This window comes from Rhinolophus hipposideros (genome assembly GCF_964194185.1).
Source record: "Rhinolophus hipposideros genome assembly, chromosome: 20".
NCBI classification, from domain to species: Eukaryota; Metazoa; Chordata; class Mammalia; order Chiroptera; family Rhinolophidae; genus Rhinolophus; species Rhinolophus hipposideros.
Window position 1 is genome coordinate 282,685 of NC_138066.1, and position 20,635 is coordinate 303,319.

The following is a 20,635-nucleotide window of genomic DNA, read 5'->3' on the forward strand; positions in this document are numbered from 1 at the left end:
TGTCCTTACTTAATAAACTAAGAGCTAACTGCAGCAAGTAAGCTCAAACTACTGGTAAGCAGTGCTCAGTTAATCAGCTGCCATCAGCAGACCGCTCCCTCCACGGAGCAGTTTAGTGCCCACATCTCAGGTTCCTATGAACTTAAGCATTAAGCAGGTGGGTGGGAAGGAGAGCTCAGGTAGAATCCAAAGGAATTTGTTGAACTTCTTACCTTGGAGGGTTGGCAAGAAGCTTCCAACCTAAATTTACATGCCATTCAACCTCAGTTTTCACCCCCATGCACACGGCCTTCCAGAAGAGATTAATGGAGAGTTCATTTCTCCATTAAAATCAGAAAATCAGGGACCAAAGAAAGGTCTCATATGCGTGTAACTGGGTGAGTGTGGGAAATGACATCACGGACTTTCAGGAGGACAAGTCCCGAAAGGGTTAACTATCCCAGACAAGAGTTTTGGGTGGAAACCAACAGGATGTACAACTACTGGTAACATTTTTCTTTAAATCAATGTACAAGAAATTATGGGCTAGATCTGACCACTTGAGAGCATCTGAAACATGCACAACTATGGGGAACTGACTTAAAAATCACCTCCAGAATAATCCCCATGTTTTGCACGCTCCAGTCCAACACTTTATTGCACTATAAATAAATTTTAAAAATTGAATTTTCCCTGTTGCCAGTGGAAAAAAGATCTTTTTTTCCTCCCTCCTCTTTCTTAGAGCATTTCTTTGAAAAACCTAGTATTTGTCATTCCTTCCTCTGTCCCTTTGGTACGTATGCAAATCTTCTTAAAGGCTAAATAAACTAGCTCTAGCCATTGATAAAACCCAGGAATTTTTTTTCGGAAGGGCCTCGGAGCCATCTCTTTTAAACCATCTCTTTTAAACGTAAACAGCAAGGAAGACAGCACCCTAAGTCCCTCTCACCCTGGGAGGTTAGCCTAACACCACAACTACCAACTACCTGCTTGTAGAGATGAGAGATATTCTATTTTTCTTTCAGATAAAGGCAATTAACTAGCACAGATGGCCACCCCAATTACCAGGTCAATTTAGGGTGAACTATGAAAGCACATAGAGCAGATGGTGAGGTCAAGTCTTCTTACAAAGAGGACAAATCACCATTAATCTGAAGACTACGTATGTAATGGATTGCAAATGGTGGGATTTCTTTTCTGGTTTTGTAACCTCATTAGCAGGTTGCCTGCAATGCATCCCACATTGGGTTCATGTTTGTTCAATAATAGGACTATTTTCTGTCTTTCCACATTTGTAGAAACCATTTTCTAGGTTGGCAGATTTTTAAAGCATTTCCCCCACATAAATGTGGAGAACATTCTACACTTTCTACTGGGCCATCATCTCCTGCCACTTTTTTGCCATGATGGCTCCTTCAATAACAGGAAAAATATTCCTCCTGACAAGAGATGTTTCGCGACTTAGCCCGTTCCTGCCTGAGTGTCAGATCCTTCCACACGAGGTGTCATCAGAAACAAACAAAAACACAGTGAACGTTTACATTTTAAAAATTTATTACAGTGAAAGACACATTGCCATTACTCCCCTTCAAAACACTCCCCCTTTGCTTAGAGCAGCCTTATCCCATCGTTCTGGCCACTTTCTGAAGCAGTTCTGGAAGTCCTCTTTCCTGAGCGTCTTTAGTTGCGCTGTGGTGGCTGCCTCCGTGTGCTGAATGCATTCAAAACGTTTACCTTCCATGGTCATTTTGACTTTGGGGAAGAGCCAGAAGTCACACGGTGCCAGATCCGGGGAAGAAGGCAGATGAGGACACATGGTAATGTTTTTATATAACAGAAATTGGTGTACCAGAAGCGATGTGTGACATAGAGCCTTTCCGTGGTGATCACAAAATACGGTGACTGCTGCTGCTGCCGAGCGCCGTCTGATGGAAAGGCAGGGACCTTCAATACGGGAAGCGGCACGTCGAACCTTAGTAACAGTGTGTGACAAGTTTCAGCTTGCTTGGTCCAGTCAGGTGTGAGCTATGGTTGACAGAAGGTGTGCTATAAATCCTCCTCCATCATGACAACGCTCAGTGTCACACATCGCTTCCGGTATGGCAATTTCTGTCAGATAAACACATTATGGTGTGTCCTCATCCACCTTATTCACCGTATCTGGCACTGTGCGACTTTTGGCTCTTCCCCAAAGTCAAAATGATTCAGGACATCGAGGCAGCCACGACAGCGCAGCTAAAGACACTCACGAAAGAGGACTTCCAGAACCGCTTCGGAAAGTGGCAAGAACGATGGGATAAGTGTGTTCGAAGAGAAGGGGAGTATTTTGAGGGGGATTAATGGCAATGTGTCTTTTACTGTAATAATTTTTTTTAAACATTCACTGTATATTTTGATCACACCTCGTATCACTGTCTTTGTGACATCTCTACTTGGATTATTTCAAGGACATTCTATTCAAAACTGAACTCATGCTCTTCCTCCAGGGTTTCCAGAAAAGAAAGAAATAGCCCTGACACCTCCCTCTCCCTTTTCACTCCCGAGTGAACCTGTTGCCAACCCGCATGGCCCCCCGATCCTAACTCCTAAATAGCCCTCAAATGTATCAACTTCTGGTTCCACTGAGGAATCAGCGTGAATTGTTATAAACTCAAACCTGTTGGTACTATTCCCCTGACTGAAAATCAATGATTTTCCAGCATTCTTAGGATTAAACCCCAAATCCTTGGCAAGACCTACGAGGCCTGCATGATCTGCTTCCTGCCTACCTCTCCAACTTCACCTGCCTGACTTTCTGCCTCCCTCTCTGTCCTCCAGCCCCAAATGGAGCTTAGGTTCCATAAGGACAGAGACCTTGTCTATCTGCTGATACTATATTCCCGGAACAGTGTGTAGCACCTAGTAGGTGCTGAATAAATGTATGTTGAAGAATAATATTGATTTAAAAACTTGTAGCATCTTAAGTGGAAGGTTAACTAAAACATTAACCATAATAAATTACGCGTGGTGCAAGGGAAGTGTCTGTATACAAGTTTTTATCCTAGGTGGCTAACAGGGACTTGGACCATAGAGGGGCTAAAAAATGTTTGTTAAATCATTTTGCAAACCAGAGACAAATATGAAATGCAATATGGGCACTCCATGTCTATTAGCTTTGCAACGCAAATTACCAATGCTGATAAAGTCTCAGTCAGGTACTTCTCCCTCCTCTAATACCCAATCGCCGTCCTGTGAGCAACCAGTTTAACCACATGTTTGAAGGAAGAGGCTGGACTCCAACACAGAGCTGGAAAACAGATATGGTTTGTGGAGTTGATTATATGCTTTGAGAAGCAAATAAACCAAGACTGGGGAGCATTATTGCTCTCAGGACAAGATCCCTCCCTATACTTTGTGTGTGACTTTGTGACATTTTCCATCCTTTAGACAGACCTATGTAACAAAGATAGAAGCTCTTCCTATTCTCCACGTTTCACATTCGTCCTTCCCTCTCCCTTGTAGCTCTTCACCCTTTGCCCAATTTAACTCCAACTTAGTCCTTATGGCCTCAGTTAAATATGTTTTCCTCGGGAAAGCCTTTCCTGTCTCTCCCCACTTCCTCCCCCTGCCAACGACCCCATTATATATTCTCATAGCATCCTCTACCATCCTCTATAGCATGTACCACAATAGTAACTAATACTTAGTTTGAGATTCTCTATTTACTGTCTATCTACCTTGCTATACTTATATGCAATTTGAAGTCAGGAGCTGTGTCTGTTTTGGCCATCACTGTATCCCCAACACCTAGCACATTGCTAGTACAGAGCAGATGTTCAATAAATATCTTAAGTGAAGGAATTAATGAAATAAACAGATAAGCACTAGTTTTTGGAGTGATATGAAACTGGCTCTGCCCTTACTAGCTCTGTGCCTTTGGAAAAATTTCTTACCATCTCTGAGCCCATTTCTTCCTCAGGGTTATTGTGAGGATTGAATAATCCAATAAAATGCTTAGAGAAGTGAGTAGCACATAACAAATCCAGAGTGAATATTAGCTATTATTATTGTTCTTAAAGAATGGACAAAAAGAGGAGTGTATAAGGTAGGGAAGGTACATTTCATGCTCTTGACAAAGGCCCAAACAGAGCTCTTTTATGCAAACCAATAGTTACAAATCTGAATAAAACAAACATTTTAAGTGTACTATAGGAGTGCATTATGTAAAAGAATCCTGAATCACATCTGTTTATAAAGCGAAGAATCTTTTTGGATGTGAAGTGACCATGCATGTATATGGCTTGCAAGCTCTTGTGTACAGTGGCAGGTTCTTTTAAAGCAAAGCACATCAGGAATCCATTATTTCAGGGCAGCAGGGTTCCAAACCTGGCTTCAAAACCTACAGGACCTCAGTTCAGCTGTGCTGACTTTAGCCCAGGACATGTAGATAAAACATGCTTTTGCCTTTAAGACAACTGCCCTTCGCTCCCAGTAGGAAAATCCATGCCTTAATGAGAAAATAACCCTTCACTCAGCATCCCAGGGTCACCTCCCTGTCCCTTCCTGGTGCGTTCCACATACCCCAATACACCCCTTTAACTTTGTTTTTGATCCTCTTCGATTTTCCAACTTTGGACACATCATTTAACTTCTCCAAGCCTCAATTTTTTCACCTGTAAAAATGGAACTAAAACAGTGCTTCCTTCTTGGCCACGTGATACCGTATATGCTATATATTAGCACATGGTTCTTGTTGTTCTAGTGTTTCTACCAGATCCCTAATCAATCTATAATACAACCCAGAAAAAGATGACAACAAAGACCCTACCAAAAACACAAATGTTTTTTCTCAGAGTCCGTGTTTTCTACAATAAAAGGTCCCCCCACTTACTCCATTAGCGAAGGTACTGGGATAAAATATATGATCCCAAAGAAGTCCCAAATGTTGCAAAGGAAAATAATTGAATGAATTAGTTGCTCCTCTGTTTCCTAAACAAGATTAATTGAACAAAACACATTTTATAATGCCTCCTTTAAAGCAAGCCCCGTTAGGACTACAGAAATGTCAGTCAACTGGAAACCCCACCACAGTGCTTTGGGAATCCCAGCAGGAAGGAGCGCTCAGTCTCGGCAGTCACCCCTGACCAAGGCCCAGTCATGACCCCACCCTTCAATCTCCACTCCCTCCCATCATAAGCTTCAGGTGAAATAAAAAGCATTACCTTGGGAAAAAGTTGGAGGACTTCTATATGTTGATAAGCTATGTTATGGCAAGGCTCCAGATTACCTTTTAAATATAACTTCAACAAGAACCTCTTCACAGGCAACCCCTGTAACAGAGTAAGTCAGTTTTACACAGTGGCCCAGCTCCAAAAGCCTGCCTCCCCCACATATTTGCTGTGGGTAATCTCAGCTTCCATAACTCTGCTGAAAACATGGTGCTATCACCCCCTTCACTCTGCCGTGTTGAGGACAGAGATATCCAAAACAGCCATGCTGGTGGGTACTCAAAAAAGTCAGTTCCTCTCCCCGCCCTTCTGAAAAATCCAGTCAGTTTTGCTAATTCTATCTCTGTATCACCAAGTTAAGAACCCCTTTTCCCATCTGCCAGTTTTCTAGAAACTGATTTCCTCTTTTTTTCGCCCCAGGCAGGTTTGGAAAATGTAAAAAGCACTTCCTGGCAATTCCACTAAGAGAAGCAAGTATTATGCTAACTGTGTACGTGTATGACGCCCAGAAGTACTTCAAAAACGACTTCTCAACAAAGAGAATTCTAGGGGTAGCATTTGTTGAGTAACTACCACTGTGTACCAGGCGCTGAGTACCTTCCACGTGCAAGCTCATGTACGCTTCACGACCACCTTATGAGCAGGCGTCAAAGTTACAGCCGAGGGCACAGGCGACAAGAGTTTGCGACCTTTGCCCACAGTGGCAGAGCCAGAAAGCGGCAGAGCAAGGAGGAGGAGTAAGGCATCTGAAACAGCCCTTCTCGTGGGTGCTCAGGAGTCGGCACGCCCCGCCTTCCGACACACGGGATCACCCTCGCTCACCCTGACTAACACCAAGCGAAAGCGCGAACCAGCCTCCAGTGCCTGCCCTTCGGTCACCCCCCTGCAGACGCTTTGGGGCCGCCGCCGTGGGCACAGAATGGGCGGGCACGGGCCGGGAGCACACACCTCGCCCTCTTGGATGCGTGGGCGGGCCCGCTGCCTCACTACACCCATTACCCGCCGCGCAAATCGAGGCTGAGAGCTGAACGACGGCGCAGGCTCCCCAAAGACAAAACGCCAGAGCCAGACTCCAGCGGAAGCGCCCGAGCCGAGTCTTCCTGCAGAGTCGGGGGGCCGGCCCCGCGACGCCGCGCGCCACCCAGGGCCCGCAGCCTCCGCTCCGCCTCTACACCCGCTGCTGGGCCTTCACGCCGGCCCGGAACGCACCGGAGTCGGAATACGCCCACGCGCCTCAAGCTCTGGGCGGGACCCCACGCCCCTAGCCACCCAGGTTCCTTCCTCCCCTGCCCCTACCTGCTTGCCGCGGACATCGTGGTCAATCAACTTCATCCTCCCGCCTCGGAAGTGACGTAAACTCCCTTCGCCCGGCTCCGTCCAATCCCAGCCTTGAGGTCGCGCGTGCGCATTGGATGTGCTGCCGTCAAGGTGTAGGTAGGATAAGCAGGGCTGTGAGGTCTGAAGGGCGTCCTTCTGCCCGAGTGTCTTCCCTCTATCTTCCGGAGGGAACTGGGAAGATCATGCTTTGGGTTCCGCGCACTTGGCTCCAGGCAGGGGTAGGGGGAACAGAGATGGAGAATGTGTGCTAAACACTTACTACTACAAAGCCATAGTTATTAAAACAGTATGATATTGGCGCAAAGATAAATGAAAAGAACAATGGTGTCAGAATACAAAATTAAATGAGTAAATTTGAAGATCTGATTAGATTTATTGATTATTGATTCATAAATGGGGGCAGAAGCCCACCTAGCAAGTAGAGAGGAGCTCCAAAAGGCTACAGAAACGGAAAGGTTTTTAAAGGCAAGACAAGGAAGTCATAAAAAAGATTCTTTCAGCCTTAGGTAACCTATCAGTTGGGGAACGAAATAGGGAGATTACCTCATCTTTCTTTGGGGGATGGAAAGGATCACCTAATTGGTGATGACCAGAATGGTTAAGATTACATTCCTGGGGAAAGTTGTAACTGCAGTTAGGTTAAGTGTTAAGTCTTGGTTTGCATAGTACAAGTGACTCCTTTGGGGGCTTGTTTTTCAAACAATGGAAGAAAGAGGCCAAAAACAGATCAGCAGGTATATGATCACATTTTCCCCCCACAAAGGAGCCACCGTAATTTAATAGGAAAGTTCTTTTCAATAAATAATGCTAGATCAATAGGATGTCAATTGGGATGGGTGGGGTGATGAAACTTGACTCCTACCTCAGACCAGAAAAAAACAAAAAATCAATTCAAGATGTATTGTAGACCTAAATATGAAAGGTATAACTCTAGAAAATAACAGCAGGGTATTGTGACCATGGGATAGGAAAATATTCTTATCAGGACACAAAAAGTACCAAAGGGAAAGGCTGATAGATTGGGTGTCGTTAAATTTAAGACGTGGAAAGACATCATTAAGAGGATAAAAGGCAAGCAACAGAGTGGAAAAAGATTATATATATATATATATACATATATATATATACATATATACATATATGTGTATATATATATACACATATATGTATATATATGTATATATATATATGTGGCTTTTATTTTAAAATGAAATAACTTTTATTCAGAATATATAAGTAATTCTTGGAAACAATTTTTTAAAAACCTGCAGTGGTAGAAGAGGAAGCATGGGACAGGATGTTGAGGGAGAAACTGAGGGGGATTCTCATAGTTTGAAATTCAAGAGATGGCAAAAGTGTGTAAGTTGAAAAATCTCCCTTCCTGTTCTCCAGACACCCAATTCTCCTCCCCCAAGTAACAACACTATTAGCTATGTGTGTCTTTTCGAAGCTATCTTATGCATAAACAAGCAGTTACTCAGCATTATCCCCATCATCCATTGTTATACAAACAGCATACTGCAACACTGCTCTATATTTTGCTTTTATTCACTTTAGTCATCTTAATATATCATGGAAATCCTCACAGTTATCCACAAAATCTAGTAACACGGGAAATTTTACTTTTAATTGCTGGCCACTTTTTAAAATAATGTATTCAACATGTTTTTTTCTGAAATTTTCAGAGGAGGTTGTATGCCCTCCTGGCTTCTTTCCATTACTCTGGAAACTCCAAGCAGGAGTTTACTGGACTTGCCATTTCACAAAGTGTGAATCTCAGTAACAAACCCAATGTGATCCTAAGCCAATTTCCTAGGGTTTATTTTCCAGGCATACCATCCCTCCCATTAGCCATTCCACACTTCAGTCTTTCTTGGAGTCATTCTAGAAGCAATACAATAAATTCCAATGTGTTTGTAGCCAATTTGAGTTGGATCTTCTGTCAAATCCAAGTGTAAGAACTCTAACTTCCCAGCCAGGATATTATACTAATAGACCTCACTGGTTAGCGGTACCATGGACTTCAATAAAAATGGAACAGGGAACTTCTGTTCCCAGGAAGATGGAATAGACATACTTTCCCCTATTCCTCTTGATAAGTACAAAGAAAACCCTTGCACATGATATTTAAAACATATAAAAGCATAAGAAGACTCTGAAACATGGAGAGAAGGAAGATTAGCTAAGAATCTCGGGACCCAAGGACAAATATGGTGGGAGTTCCCTGGGTTTTCTTTTTACCTCATTATCCCAGACAATACTGGAGGAGCAGGCAATCTGGGAATGCCAACAGGAACAAAAACCCAAGAAAATCCTGCTCTCTAGCCAGAGGACAAGGAAAAGGGCAACCTTGGAAAACAGAAAACTTAGACAATAACAGCTCTACTCTATTCAAAACCACAGAAAAACTTCAGCCCCACACCCACCCCTGCCAGCTAAGGCAGAGTGGAAAACCTAGATTTCCTCCAAGTTAGGCTATAAAGAGGCACCAGTAACCCTTTCCCTTCTACACTGGTATGGTGTCAGTGAAGGCCAAGTGAGGAACTGGGGCTTTCATTCCCATTGGGCGGTAAGGAGGCTCTTGCCCAACATGGTGTTAGTAGAAACTATGAGGGGTATCTAGACTTCCAACCCCACTTGAATGTAAGGAAGCATCCCATTCTTCTCCTCTCTGGGGTGGTGTCAGAAGAGGCCAAGTGGAGAGTCAGGACCTTCACCACCTCTAAGGCGCAACAAGGCCACCTCCAATCCTACATGTCAATGGAAACCATGTAGGAAGCAATAACTAGGCACTCCACCCCCTCCCAGCCAGGGTGGTCTTAGTGGAAGCCTACTGGTGAGCCTGAACTCCCACTTGCACCCAACAGTAAAAAAGACTCCCTCCAAGTGTCAATGAAGGCCAAGTGGAAAACCTGGACTTCCACTCCCACTTGGCAACAATGAAGAGACACCTCCTTTCACATAACAAAGTGGCGTGAGAGGAAAGCTGCTAAACCACAAGATTTAAGTAAGATCCAAAGTTTATGATACCCCAAAATCCAGGTTACCATCAAAAACATTTATTATACACAGAACAAATTGATAGTCGCCAGATTGGAGGAAACTAAGGGGTGGGTAGAAAAGGTGAAGGGATTAAGATGCACAAATTGTCAGTTATAAAAATAGTCATGAGATGTAAAGTACAGCATAGAGAATATACTCAATAATATCATAATAACTATGTATGGTGTCAGATGGATACTAGACTTATTGGGGTGATCACTTCGCAAGTTACGTAAATGTCTAATCACTATGTTATACACCTGTAACTAATATAATATTGTAAGTTGACTGTAATTGAAAAATTAAAAAAAAAATTTTAAGCCAAAATGTTCATGCCAACATTATTCACAATAGCCAAAAGGTGGAAACAACCCAAGTGTCCACCATAACAGATGAATGGATAAACAAAATGTGGTATATCCATATAATGAAACATTATTGAGCCATTAAAAGGATTGAAGTTCTGATACATGCTATAACATGGATGAACTTCAAAAACATTATGCTAAATGAAAAAAGCCAGACACAAAAGGCCATATATGTGATTTTATTGATGTGAAATGTCCAGAATGGATAAACTTATAGAGGCAGAAAGTGCATTATTGGTTGTTTAGAGGTAGGATGGGGAGGGGTAATGAGAATATGGGGTGGCAATAGCTAAAGGGTATGGGTTTCTTTATGAGTTGATTAAAATGTTCTAAAATTGACTAATTCTAATATGTGATGATTGCACATATCTGTGAATATGCTAAACGCCATTGAATTGTAAACTTTAAATGGGGTGAACAGTATGACATCAATTATAGCTCAATAAAGCTGTTCAAAAAAGCATTCACTATACCAAGAAATGGGAAGATCTAAGCTTGAATGAGAAAACACAATCAACAAATGGCAACACAAAGATAACACAGATGTTAGAATTAACTGATAAGGATTTTAAAGCAGTCATCATAAAAAATGTTTCAATAAGAAATTACAAACATGTTTGAAACAGATGGAAACAATAGAAAGTCTTATCAAAGACATTGAAGGACAAGGAAGAACCAAATGAAAATTTTAGAACTAAAAAATACAATAGCCGGGCCGGCCCGGTGGCTCAGGCGGATGGAGCTCCATGCTCCTAACTCTGAAGGCTGCCGGTTCGATTCCCACATGGGCCAGTGGGCTCTCAACCACAAGCTTGCCGGTTCGAGTCCCGCAAGGGATGGTGGGCTGTGCCCCCTGCAACGAGCAGCGGTGGCTGGACCTGGAGCTGAGCTGCGCCCTCCACAACTAAGACTGAAAGGACAACAACTTGAAGCTGAGCTGCGCCCTCCACAACTAAGATTGAAGGACAACAACTTGACTTGGGGAAAACAAGTCCTGGAAGTGCACGCTGTTCCCCAATAAAGTCCTGTTCCCCTTCCCCAATAAAATCTTTAAAAAAAATACAATAGCCAAAATAAAAACCTTAAGGAAAGATTCAACAGTAGAATGAAGAAGACAGAGGAAAGAGTCAGAACTTGAAGATAGAATAATAGAAACTAAACAATCTGAACAACAGAGATAAAATAGATTAAATAAAATGACTAGACAGTCAGGCACATCTAGGACTATAACAAAATATCTAACATTTGTGTCTTTAGAGTCCCAGAAGGATAGGAGAAAGAGAGTGGGGCTGAACATGTATGGAAAGAAATAATGTCTAAAAATTCCCCAAATTTGGCAATAGACATAATCCTAGAGATTTAAGAAGCTGAGCAAATCCAAAAGAGATAAATCAAAGAAAGCCGTGCCAAGACACATCATAGTCAACTTATGAAAACTAAAGACAAAGAGAAAAATCTTGAAAGCATCCAAAGAGAAACTATTTCTTATGGGAGAAAAACATTTCCAATGACAGCAGATTTCTCATCAGAAGGCCAGAAGAAAGTTTCACAACATTGCACAAGTGCTGAAAAATACTGTTCACCCAGAGTCCTATATCTAGCAAAAATGTCCTTCAGGAATGAAAGGGAAATAAAGACATTCTCATATGAATGAAAACTAAGATAATTTGTTGTCAATAGACCTACTCTGCAAAAACGGCTAAAGGAAGTGCTCTAAACAGAAAGGAAATGATAAAAGAAGGACTCTTAGAACATCACATTTTAAGATGCAGAAAGAACACTGTAAGAGTAAAATTATGGGTAAATTAAATAGACTTTAATTTTCTTAAATTTTCTAAATTATGTTGACTTGTTGAGGTAAAAAGTATAACACTTTCTAATATGGTTCTCAATGAACACAAAGGAAATATTTATGACACTTATAAATGGGAGAGGATAGAGAGACATAAAGGGAGCTTTCTACACTTCACCCAAACTGGTAGACACCAGTAGGCTGTGATAAGTTATGTATGTATAGTGAAGTCCCTAGAGCAACCACGCTAAAAATTACACAAAGATGTATACTCAAAAATACTATTGATAAGTGAAATGAAATTTTAAAAATGTTCAAATAACCCACAGGAAGACAGGAATAAGAAAATGTATACAAAATACAGAATAAACAGAAAACAAAATTAAAATGATACACTTAAATCTTAATATATCAATAATTAAATTAAATGAAAGAGGTCTAAATAAAAAAAGACAGATTGGTAGAGTGGATAAATAACATAATAGAACACTGCTAGCTGCAAGAAACTCACTTGTAAAGGTGGGTTGAAAGTAAAAGGATGGAAAGAGATAAACCATGCAAACAATAATCAAAAGAAAGCAGGAGGTACTATATTAATATCTGGTAAAATAGACTTCAGAGCAAAGAAAATTATCTGGGACAGAGGGGTATATGACATAATGTTAGAAGAATCAACCCACCAAGAAAACATAGCAATCCTAAATCTGTATGAACCAAACAACAGAAGTGCAAAATATGCAAAGCAAAAACTGATAGAACTGAAAGAGAAATATTCCTTCCTCAACACTTGATAGAACAAATAAAAAGTCAGCAAAGATATGGAAGAGCTCAACAATAACCATCAACCAACAGGATCTAACTGACATTTGTAGAACAGCCTGGAAAATCTCCAAATACTTGTAAGCTAGATAACACTTTTAAATAATCAAAAAGTTAGTCTAAAGGTAAATTTAAAAAAATTACACTGAACTGGATGAAAACAAAAGTACAATATATCAAAATTTCTGGGACACAACTATAGTGTTTACCGAGAGGGAACTTTATAGTGTTATGCTTACATTATAAAAGAGAACAGTCTCAGATCAAATGAGTTAAAAATAAATTATTTTAAAAAGAGCAAAATAAACCCAAAGCATGTAGAAGGAAGGAAAACATAAAGATAACAGAAATCAGTGAAATTTAAAACAAAATAGAGACAATTAATAAAACAAAAAGATAAATAAAATTGATAAACCTCTAGCAAGACTGACAAAAAAGAAGACACAAATTGTTAGTATCAGTAATGAAAGAGGGGCTATCACTACAGACCCACAGACATCAGAAGGATAATAATGAAACACTACAAACAACTTATACATAAGATTTGATGACTTAGATGAAATGGACCAATTGCTCAAAAAGTACAAACTACCACAACTCATTGAATATGAGAGAAACTGAATAGGCCTATGCCTATTAAAGAAATAATTAAAAGTCTCCCCACAATAAAGATAGTTTCATTGAGAGTTCTACCAAACTTTAGAAAAGAATTAACACCAATTTTTCAAATTTCTTCCAGAAAAATAGAAGAGGGAACACTTCCCAACTTATTCTATGAAGTCAGTAGTACCCTGACAACAAGACTAGACAAAGACACTTCCCCCCAAAAGAAATTAAAAAAATAAAAATTATAGACCAGCATCCTTACAAATATAGAGGCAAACATTCTTAAAACATTAGCAATTAGAATTCAGTAATATATAAAAAGAATTATACGCCATGACTAAGTAAAGTGTATCCTAGGGAGGAAGCAAGGCTGATTCAATATTTGAAAATTAATCAGTGTAATCTATGATATTAAGAGGCTAATGAAGGAAAATCACATGATCGTATCAATTGGTGCAGAAATACGTCTTGACAAAATTCAACACTGATTCATAATAAAAGTACTCAACAACCTAGCAATACAAAGGAACTTCCTCAACCTGATAAACAGTATCTACATAAACCCAACAGCTATCCTTGTACCTAATGGTGAAAAATCAAAAGCTGTCCCTTTTAGACTAGACAAGGCAAGGATATCCACTTTCACTGATGCTATTCAGTATAGTCCTAGATGTTCTAGTCAGTGCAATGAGGCAAGGCAAGGAAATAGAGGGCATACAGATTGGAAAGAAAGAAATCAAACTCTCCCTATTTCAGGTGACATGACTGTCTAAAATTCCTAGACAGTCCTAGAGGAAACTCTAGAGTCAGTTCCTAGAGTTCGTTAGAGGAAACTCTAAGGAATCAACAACAACCAAAAACATCCTCCTAGATTTTTTCTTTAATGTCCCAGATATGATCAACATACAAAAATCAATTATTTTCCACATGCAGTCAACAAACATGTGAAAACCAAAATTAAAAATACAATACCATTTACAATTACTTAAAAAAAGGAAATACTTAGGTGTAAATATAACAAAACATGTATAGGACTTGTGTGTTGAATACTACAAAACATTGATGAAAGAAATCAAAGCTCTAACTAAATGGAGAGGCATACCAAGTTCATAGATTGGAAAAATCAACATAGCAAACACAATTGCTTATAGAACCTGTATTTGTAATAGACAAAAACTGGAACCAATGAAAATGTCCCTCATGGTTAAACGAACTGTGGTTCATCCATACCATAGACTACTACTCAGCAAGGAAAGAGAATGTATTATACTATTGATACATGCAATAATTTGCATGAATCCCAGGGGCATTATGCTGAATGAAAAAAAAGCCAATCTCTAAAGGTCACATGCTTATGATTCCATTTATATAACATTCTTGAAGTGACAGATTAGTGGTTGTCAGTGGTTAAGAATAGGGGGAGGGGAGTGAGCGCAATTATAAAGGGGTGGCAGGAAGGAGATCTCTGTGGTAATAGAATAGTTCTGTACCTTGATTGCGCTGGTGGTTACAGGAATCTACATGGACCTACATGTGTACGCTGATGCATGTGCGTGCACACCCCACCCCCGCGCGGACGCGCGCGCACGTGCACACACGCACACACACAGACACAGGCAAATTCCTGGTTTTGATACTGTCTATAATTATGCTCTACACTGCTCTATACTACCTTCGCAACTTCCTAAGAATCTATAATTCATATAAAATGGAGTTTAAATTTTTAAAAAGACACAGGTGTTTTGAATTTCATAACACCTCCAAACCTCAGCCTTCTCATCCTTAAAATGAAGATAATAAAATGTGAGCTTAAAGGCAATGACGCTTGTAAAGTAGCACATAAATTAGTGCTCAATAAATTATAGCTGTTTTTTTTTCCTGCAGTTGGTGGTGGAATTGTCGCAAGAATACTAGAATACATAAGCATAATTTCCTCTGATGAGGGCAGAAAAGGAAATAAATGTTTCATGGTAACTATAATACGAAGTTTTTTTATAACTCTAAAAAGAAGTTTTCTATTAGTGACAGAAGCTCTAACATGCTCCCATCCCCACCCCAGGGATCTTTAAACAAAATCTGCTTCCTTCTAATGTGTGCTTTGTATGATGCTGCTTGGAGGCTGGGGGATGATACAAAGGACCCCTCAACACCCCCTCCACTGAATGGGTTTTACTGAGATGCCTGATATCACTGAGCTGGCAAGGAAAGACTGCCACCTTCCTCAAGCACTGCAGTGCCTGTATTTTTGCATATCATCGCTTCCTCTCAGAGATGTATTGGTGAGTATAAGTGCTATGCAGAAGCTACTAAATGATCAAAAGTACAACTGGGAAGTGACAACAGAAGAAAATTAATGCCATTTTTAGTACATTACAAGTGTAAAACCAGAGAACACAAAGCTGACACACAGACACACATGTTCTGTTATATGTGGTTCCTGGGAAAGGTTCAGCTTTCTGGTAGGAAGAGAAGTTTTATTGATACTCACTGAAACTTAAAAGCAAGTGCTGATGGTTGCTGGATAGAATTTGTGACTCTCAGAAATAAGAAAGGCTATACGTCTTCCCTTGGAATAAGGATTGATAAAAAATTTTATAAAAATTTTGTTTAGGGTCCTATTGCCAATTCTAACAAGCAACATCTAAACTATAGTTGTTTAAATCCTTAATCAGATATCATTTTCAAGAGGAATATCCATAAAGGTTAACAGTGACAGCCCTGCTTACACTCTATTTTCACCAACATTACTACCTCTGTTGGAGACATCAGTTTGTCAGACACAGCTGAAGTCAAATAGGAAAATGTCAGCTCTCAAACACTGAGATTCGAGCCTGGGGAATCTGGCTCCGGAGCGCACCCTTGGAAACAGTTCCACACCCCTTTCCAGCGAGCAGGATGACTGAGCGGCGCTCGGCGGCAGGAAGTGCTTGTCTCCACTCCCACTCCAGCGAGGAAGTTCTATGACTCGGTTGCCAGTGGACACAAAAGCGCCCCCGAACACACACACACACACACACACACACACACACACACACACCCTGCCTCAAATATGTGCAAAAAGTGTAGGAGACCTCCCAAGAAACCAATTCCATTTTATGTCCACCAGGAACTGTTGAGTTTTGTTTGAATCAGAATATGTCGATTTAATGGTTGCTGCATCTTAATCCTATATTCAGTATCAGTGCTTCCACTTTCTGAGGAGCCTGGTGTATTTAATAAACTTTAAAAATTTCCCAAATGGGATTACAAGAACTATGGAATATTTTAAAGCTTCCATGTAACAAGTCAATAATTTTAACCCGCAACTACAATGTGATGTATTTGTGTCGTTTACAAGGCCATCCAGGATTCATGGGAAAATCTACTGACAGCTGCCCCGGAGGTGGTGCCAGGACAGGAGTGTAGCTATTAATAGTATAAGGAGCAACATTGTTTTCTTTCCCGTCAGTGTCTCTGTGTGACTCTGTGGCCTCACAAGGCAATGAAGTCAGAAGTCTAAACGCGAGGACCTTTTTGAATAGGAAGCCGGGACCAACGCCTGGCCTCCTGGCGGCGGGTTCCCGCCTTCCACGTGGGGAGAGCATCTCTTGCACCAGGGTATGTGCCAAGCTCTCCCAGCAGGTGGCGCCAGGACGGCGCGCTGGCTCTGAGGAGACATCTTGCGGTGTCCGCCCAGCTTCCATTTTCTCCGGTTTACCAGGAGGCGCCTGTATTGGTACTAGGAGAAGTGGCTTAACCTCTGTCCCTTTCTTCCCTTCTTCCCAGCTACCCTACCTGTTAAGTTACTTTTTTTTAAAGAAATGTGTATAAATAATTGTGACTAAGTGGAATAAATTTCTCCCATTCTTTATATTCCTTTAAAGAAACAGCTTCGTAAAGCAATTTCATTTCCCTTTCACTGTTAATAGAGGACATTCAAGGGAGGCTAAAGAAAAAGAGAACTGGTCAGTTCAATATTTATTTATTTATTTATTTTTATTATTATTCTTAATATTATTATTATCATTTTTAGCACAGATGTATCTGAAAAAGAGTGTGGATTTCTGAGTATGTTTGTATTTCGGAGGTGGTCACATCCCTCCCCTTTGAGGCAGGGAGGTTCTACCTCTGAAACAAGCTTTGATCACAAGGTTTCTCCCAGGAAATGATTGAATTGTCAGGGGTCAAAAGCTACAGCATCTGCCATTTAGCTGCTTAGGGACTTTCTGTAATCAAGAACACATTTTGAATTTTGAAAATATATGCTGTGGGGACAGAGCCAGGAGTGCCGTGTCCAGGCTCTCGGCCTCATGTGGAAAGGTGCTGGCTCAGGTAGTAAATGGCCATCAGCTGTGATCGAATAGCGATCAGCTGTGGCTAGTTGGCCGTCAGCTGTAACCAGTGAGCCACTGGCCACTAATATAACTGCTGTGGCTACACTAGCAGCAAATGGGGGCTAGCAAGAAGATGGTGGCTGAGCTGGCAAGAGCGGCTTGCAGTTAGCACGACGGATTGCAGCTAGCAAGTGAGGTTGGTTGATTGGCAGACAGAGACACGGACAGCAGGTTGTGGATAGTGTGGCTCCTGCTTCCTGTGTCTCCAACCCAGACACCAGCGAGAATATAGCGGTATGACTCCCCTATCTGTGGCTCCGTGGGTGTTCCTTTTGGGCCTCACCATATCCTGCGTTCTTATGTGGGGAGCGGGACCAAAGACCCCTGCATGACACCCTGCATGACAATGTGATTCTCAAACATTCTGTTTAAGGATCTATAAAAATCTATTTGTACCTCTACTGCCCACATACAGCCATGACTCCGCAGGGTCTGTGATATTTCTGTGTTAACTTAACCTTTCTGATCTATAAGATGACATGAGAAGTGAGGGATCCCACGATTGCCATGATTGCCAGGAGGGTGCTTGAAAATCATACAATGAGAGCCCAGGAGCCTGCGGGTTAAGTACTTGGGGTCCAGAACTTCAGTCTTGGGCTTAGTACTATATTGTAAGTCCTCAGGAGAGTACTGATAAGGCGTTCTCCTGGATCCCAGGGTCATTTGTGGAAAAATGCACATCATTTTTTTCACCTCCCATTTCCTTTGTATTCATTCAACAGATGCTTATGGAGTATTCCTTAGTGCAGGGTACTGTGGGAGTACAAGGATAAAGCAGTAGCAGCTCCAGCCCACAGAAACTCATCATATGGGAGAGAGAGAAGACATGTATACACTTAGCTGTAACAGGAGACATGGCATGCAGTATAGAAAAATTTCAGTCACACTGCTGTGGAAATTGAGGAGGAGATGGAATAAGGATGGGCATCCAGCAAAGCTTCCTGAAAGAGTAGATATTTGCATGGGACTTTGAAGGATGGGGACTATTTGGGCCTGTCCATTTCACCCTTAGTGACATTAGCAAAGGCACAGAGGAGCACACAGGGAATGGTTAGTCATTTGATTTGGCCGCTGTGCACGATAGGTGAGGATGAGACTTGGGCAAACAGATAGGGTTAAATTGGACTCTGTTTGGTGGGCAGTGGGGAGCCATGATTGGCTTTGTAGCAAGGACCTGGCCAAAGGACCAATGTAATTATTCTTGGTATAACTCCTAAGTTGGGCAATTGAGCAATGTATATTACAAGTTTCATATTCCCTCCATCCCAACAAGTCGATGATTCTATAGATATATTTACACATATGTACAAGGCTATTCATTGCGTCTTTATTTGTGATAGCAAAATTTGGACTAACACAAGCATTCATTAATGGAAGGTTGGTTGAACACATTGGCACACAGCCATACACTGGAATATCATAAAACTCAAAGAAATTCTATGTATCAATATGGGAAGTCATTATATATCTCAGTGACAAAAAAAGTAAAGTGAGACTAGATTTTTGTGACCATAATACTCCCTAACAAATATCCCCACCGTCTCCCAAAATCTAACAACACTGCATTTTTATTTTTTTTATTATTTTTATTTTTGCTGCTCATGGATCTGTAGGTCAGACTACTTCAGGCTGCCAGTCAGGTTCAAGGGCATTTCTTGTGTTTTTTATTCTGTGATCCAATCTGAAGGTATAAACGTTCCCTGGAGCAAGCAGATGGCAGGAATGCAAGAGTTCTGGGGTAACTTGCCACACATTCCTAAAGCCTCCACTTATGATAGTGCACTTTCACTTCTGCCCAACTCCCATTAGCCAAAGGAAGTATGACCAAGTCCAAAGTCAGGGGGAAGGAAGTAAACCCTACCATAATGGGGAGAGATGAGGATAGTGAACATTTGCTGGGAACCAACAGCGCAATCAAAGCACATGCACATGAAGCTAAGCTCAGAGGGGACCAAAAGGAGAGGAGTGCAGAAACTGGAGCAGGTGGGGACAAGGATGAGAGAAAACACTCTCACTGAGTGACGTTCTGTACTTTGTTTGTTGAGCCCTTTTAAGTATTAAGTTAATGTTTTGAATACAATTTAAATAACTCAAAAAAATCCACGTTGTGCCAAAAAAATGTATACACATTTCAAGAAAGGAAAAACCTGTGTTAAAGTTATAATACTCAATATACGAGTATACCGATAACAAAATATGAATACAAGTCATATATATACATTTATATATATACAAATATATATATACAAATTTATATATATACAAATTTATATATACAAAGTACCGGGCACCCCCGGTACTTTGATTGTCAACTTCTAGAAGGCGAGAGCTGTGTTGTTCCACAAAGCTATGTGCTATTCATACTGGAATTTAACATATGCAATATATGAATGCCGACTATATCATGATGTTTCCTCATATACCACTTCTCCCATGAAGCCTTCCCCAACCCTGCTGCCTTCTCCAAGTTGAAACAATTTTTCCCATTCTGAGAACTTTTTGCTGTTCTCATAGCTCTAATCACATGAAGCCTTGGGGGAAAGAATGAGCCATATATTTGTCTTAATTACCCAAATCACCCTTGGTCTTCCCCCTACTTCAACTGGTAGGCTCTTGAGGACAGGAATTTTATTTTTCTATCTCACCCTTTTGGCACAGATTAAGTGTTAATAGCCTTTTTAAAGACTATTTTTAAAAGAGTTTAGGTTTACAACAAAATTGAGAGGAAGATAAAGAGATTTCCCACGTGCCTCCTGCCTTCACGCATGCGTAGCCTCCCCCATTGCCCACAGCACTCACCAGAATGGTACCTTTTTTTTTTTTTAACTAAGAATGAACCTACAATGACACATCACAATCATTCAAATTCTGCAGTTTACCCTACAGTTCACTTTTGGTGTTGTACATTTTATTGGTTTAGACAAAAGTATACTGACACATATCCATCATTATACAAAGTATTTGCACTGCTCTAAAACTCCTCTGTGCTCTGCTTGTCTATCCCTTTTGCTCTCCACCCTTATTAATAACCTTTTGTAGAGGAAAAGTTACCATGAAACTGTAAAGCATCTTACTTCCATTTTGTGTTTATACGTAGTGAATTTACCCCTT

The 20,635-nt window shown here is 40.9% G+C and overlaps 1 protein-coding gene across 22 annotated transcripts in view; it reads right to left on the reverse strand.

Moving 5' to 3' along the window:
- The window catches only part of DHRS7B (dehydrogenase/reductase 7B), a 52,648-nt gene extending 46,087 nt beyond the window's left edge, over nt 1-6,561 (reverse strand). For 10 of the 22 annotated variants that reach the window (XM_081027549.1, XM_081027562.1, XM_081027550.1 and 7 more), the window contains exons 1-2: nt 6,483-6,561; nt 5,181-5,288 (exon numbers count right to left, since the gene is read on the reverse strand). Coding sequence is in view for 2 of the 22 variants with exons in the window: in XM_081027548.1 (XP_080883674.1) it covers nt 6,483-6,499 (17 nt within the window). In the remaining 20 variants the exon portion in view is untranslated. Of the gene's footprint in view, nt 1-5,180; nt 5,289-6,008; nt 6,423-6,482 lie in introns of those variants that run through there. The other 12 variants (XM_081027551.1, XM_081027554.1, XM_081027561.1 and 9 more) reach the window with 8 other exon arrangements.
- Between the last annotated feature and the right edge of the window lie 14,074 nt (nt 6,562-20,635).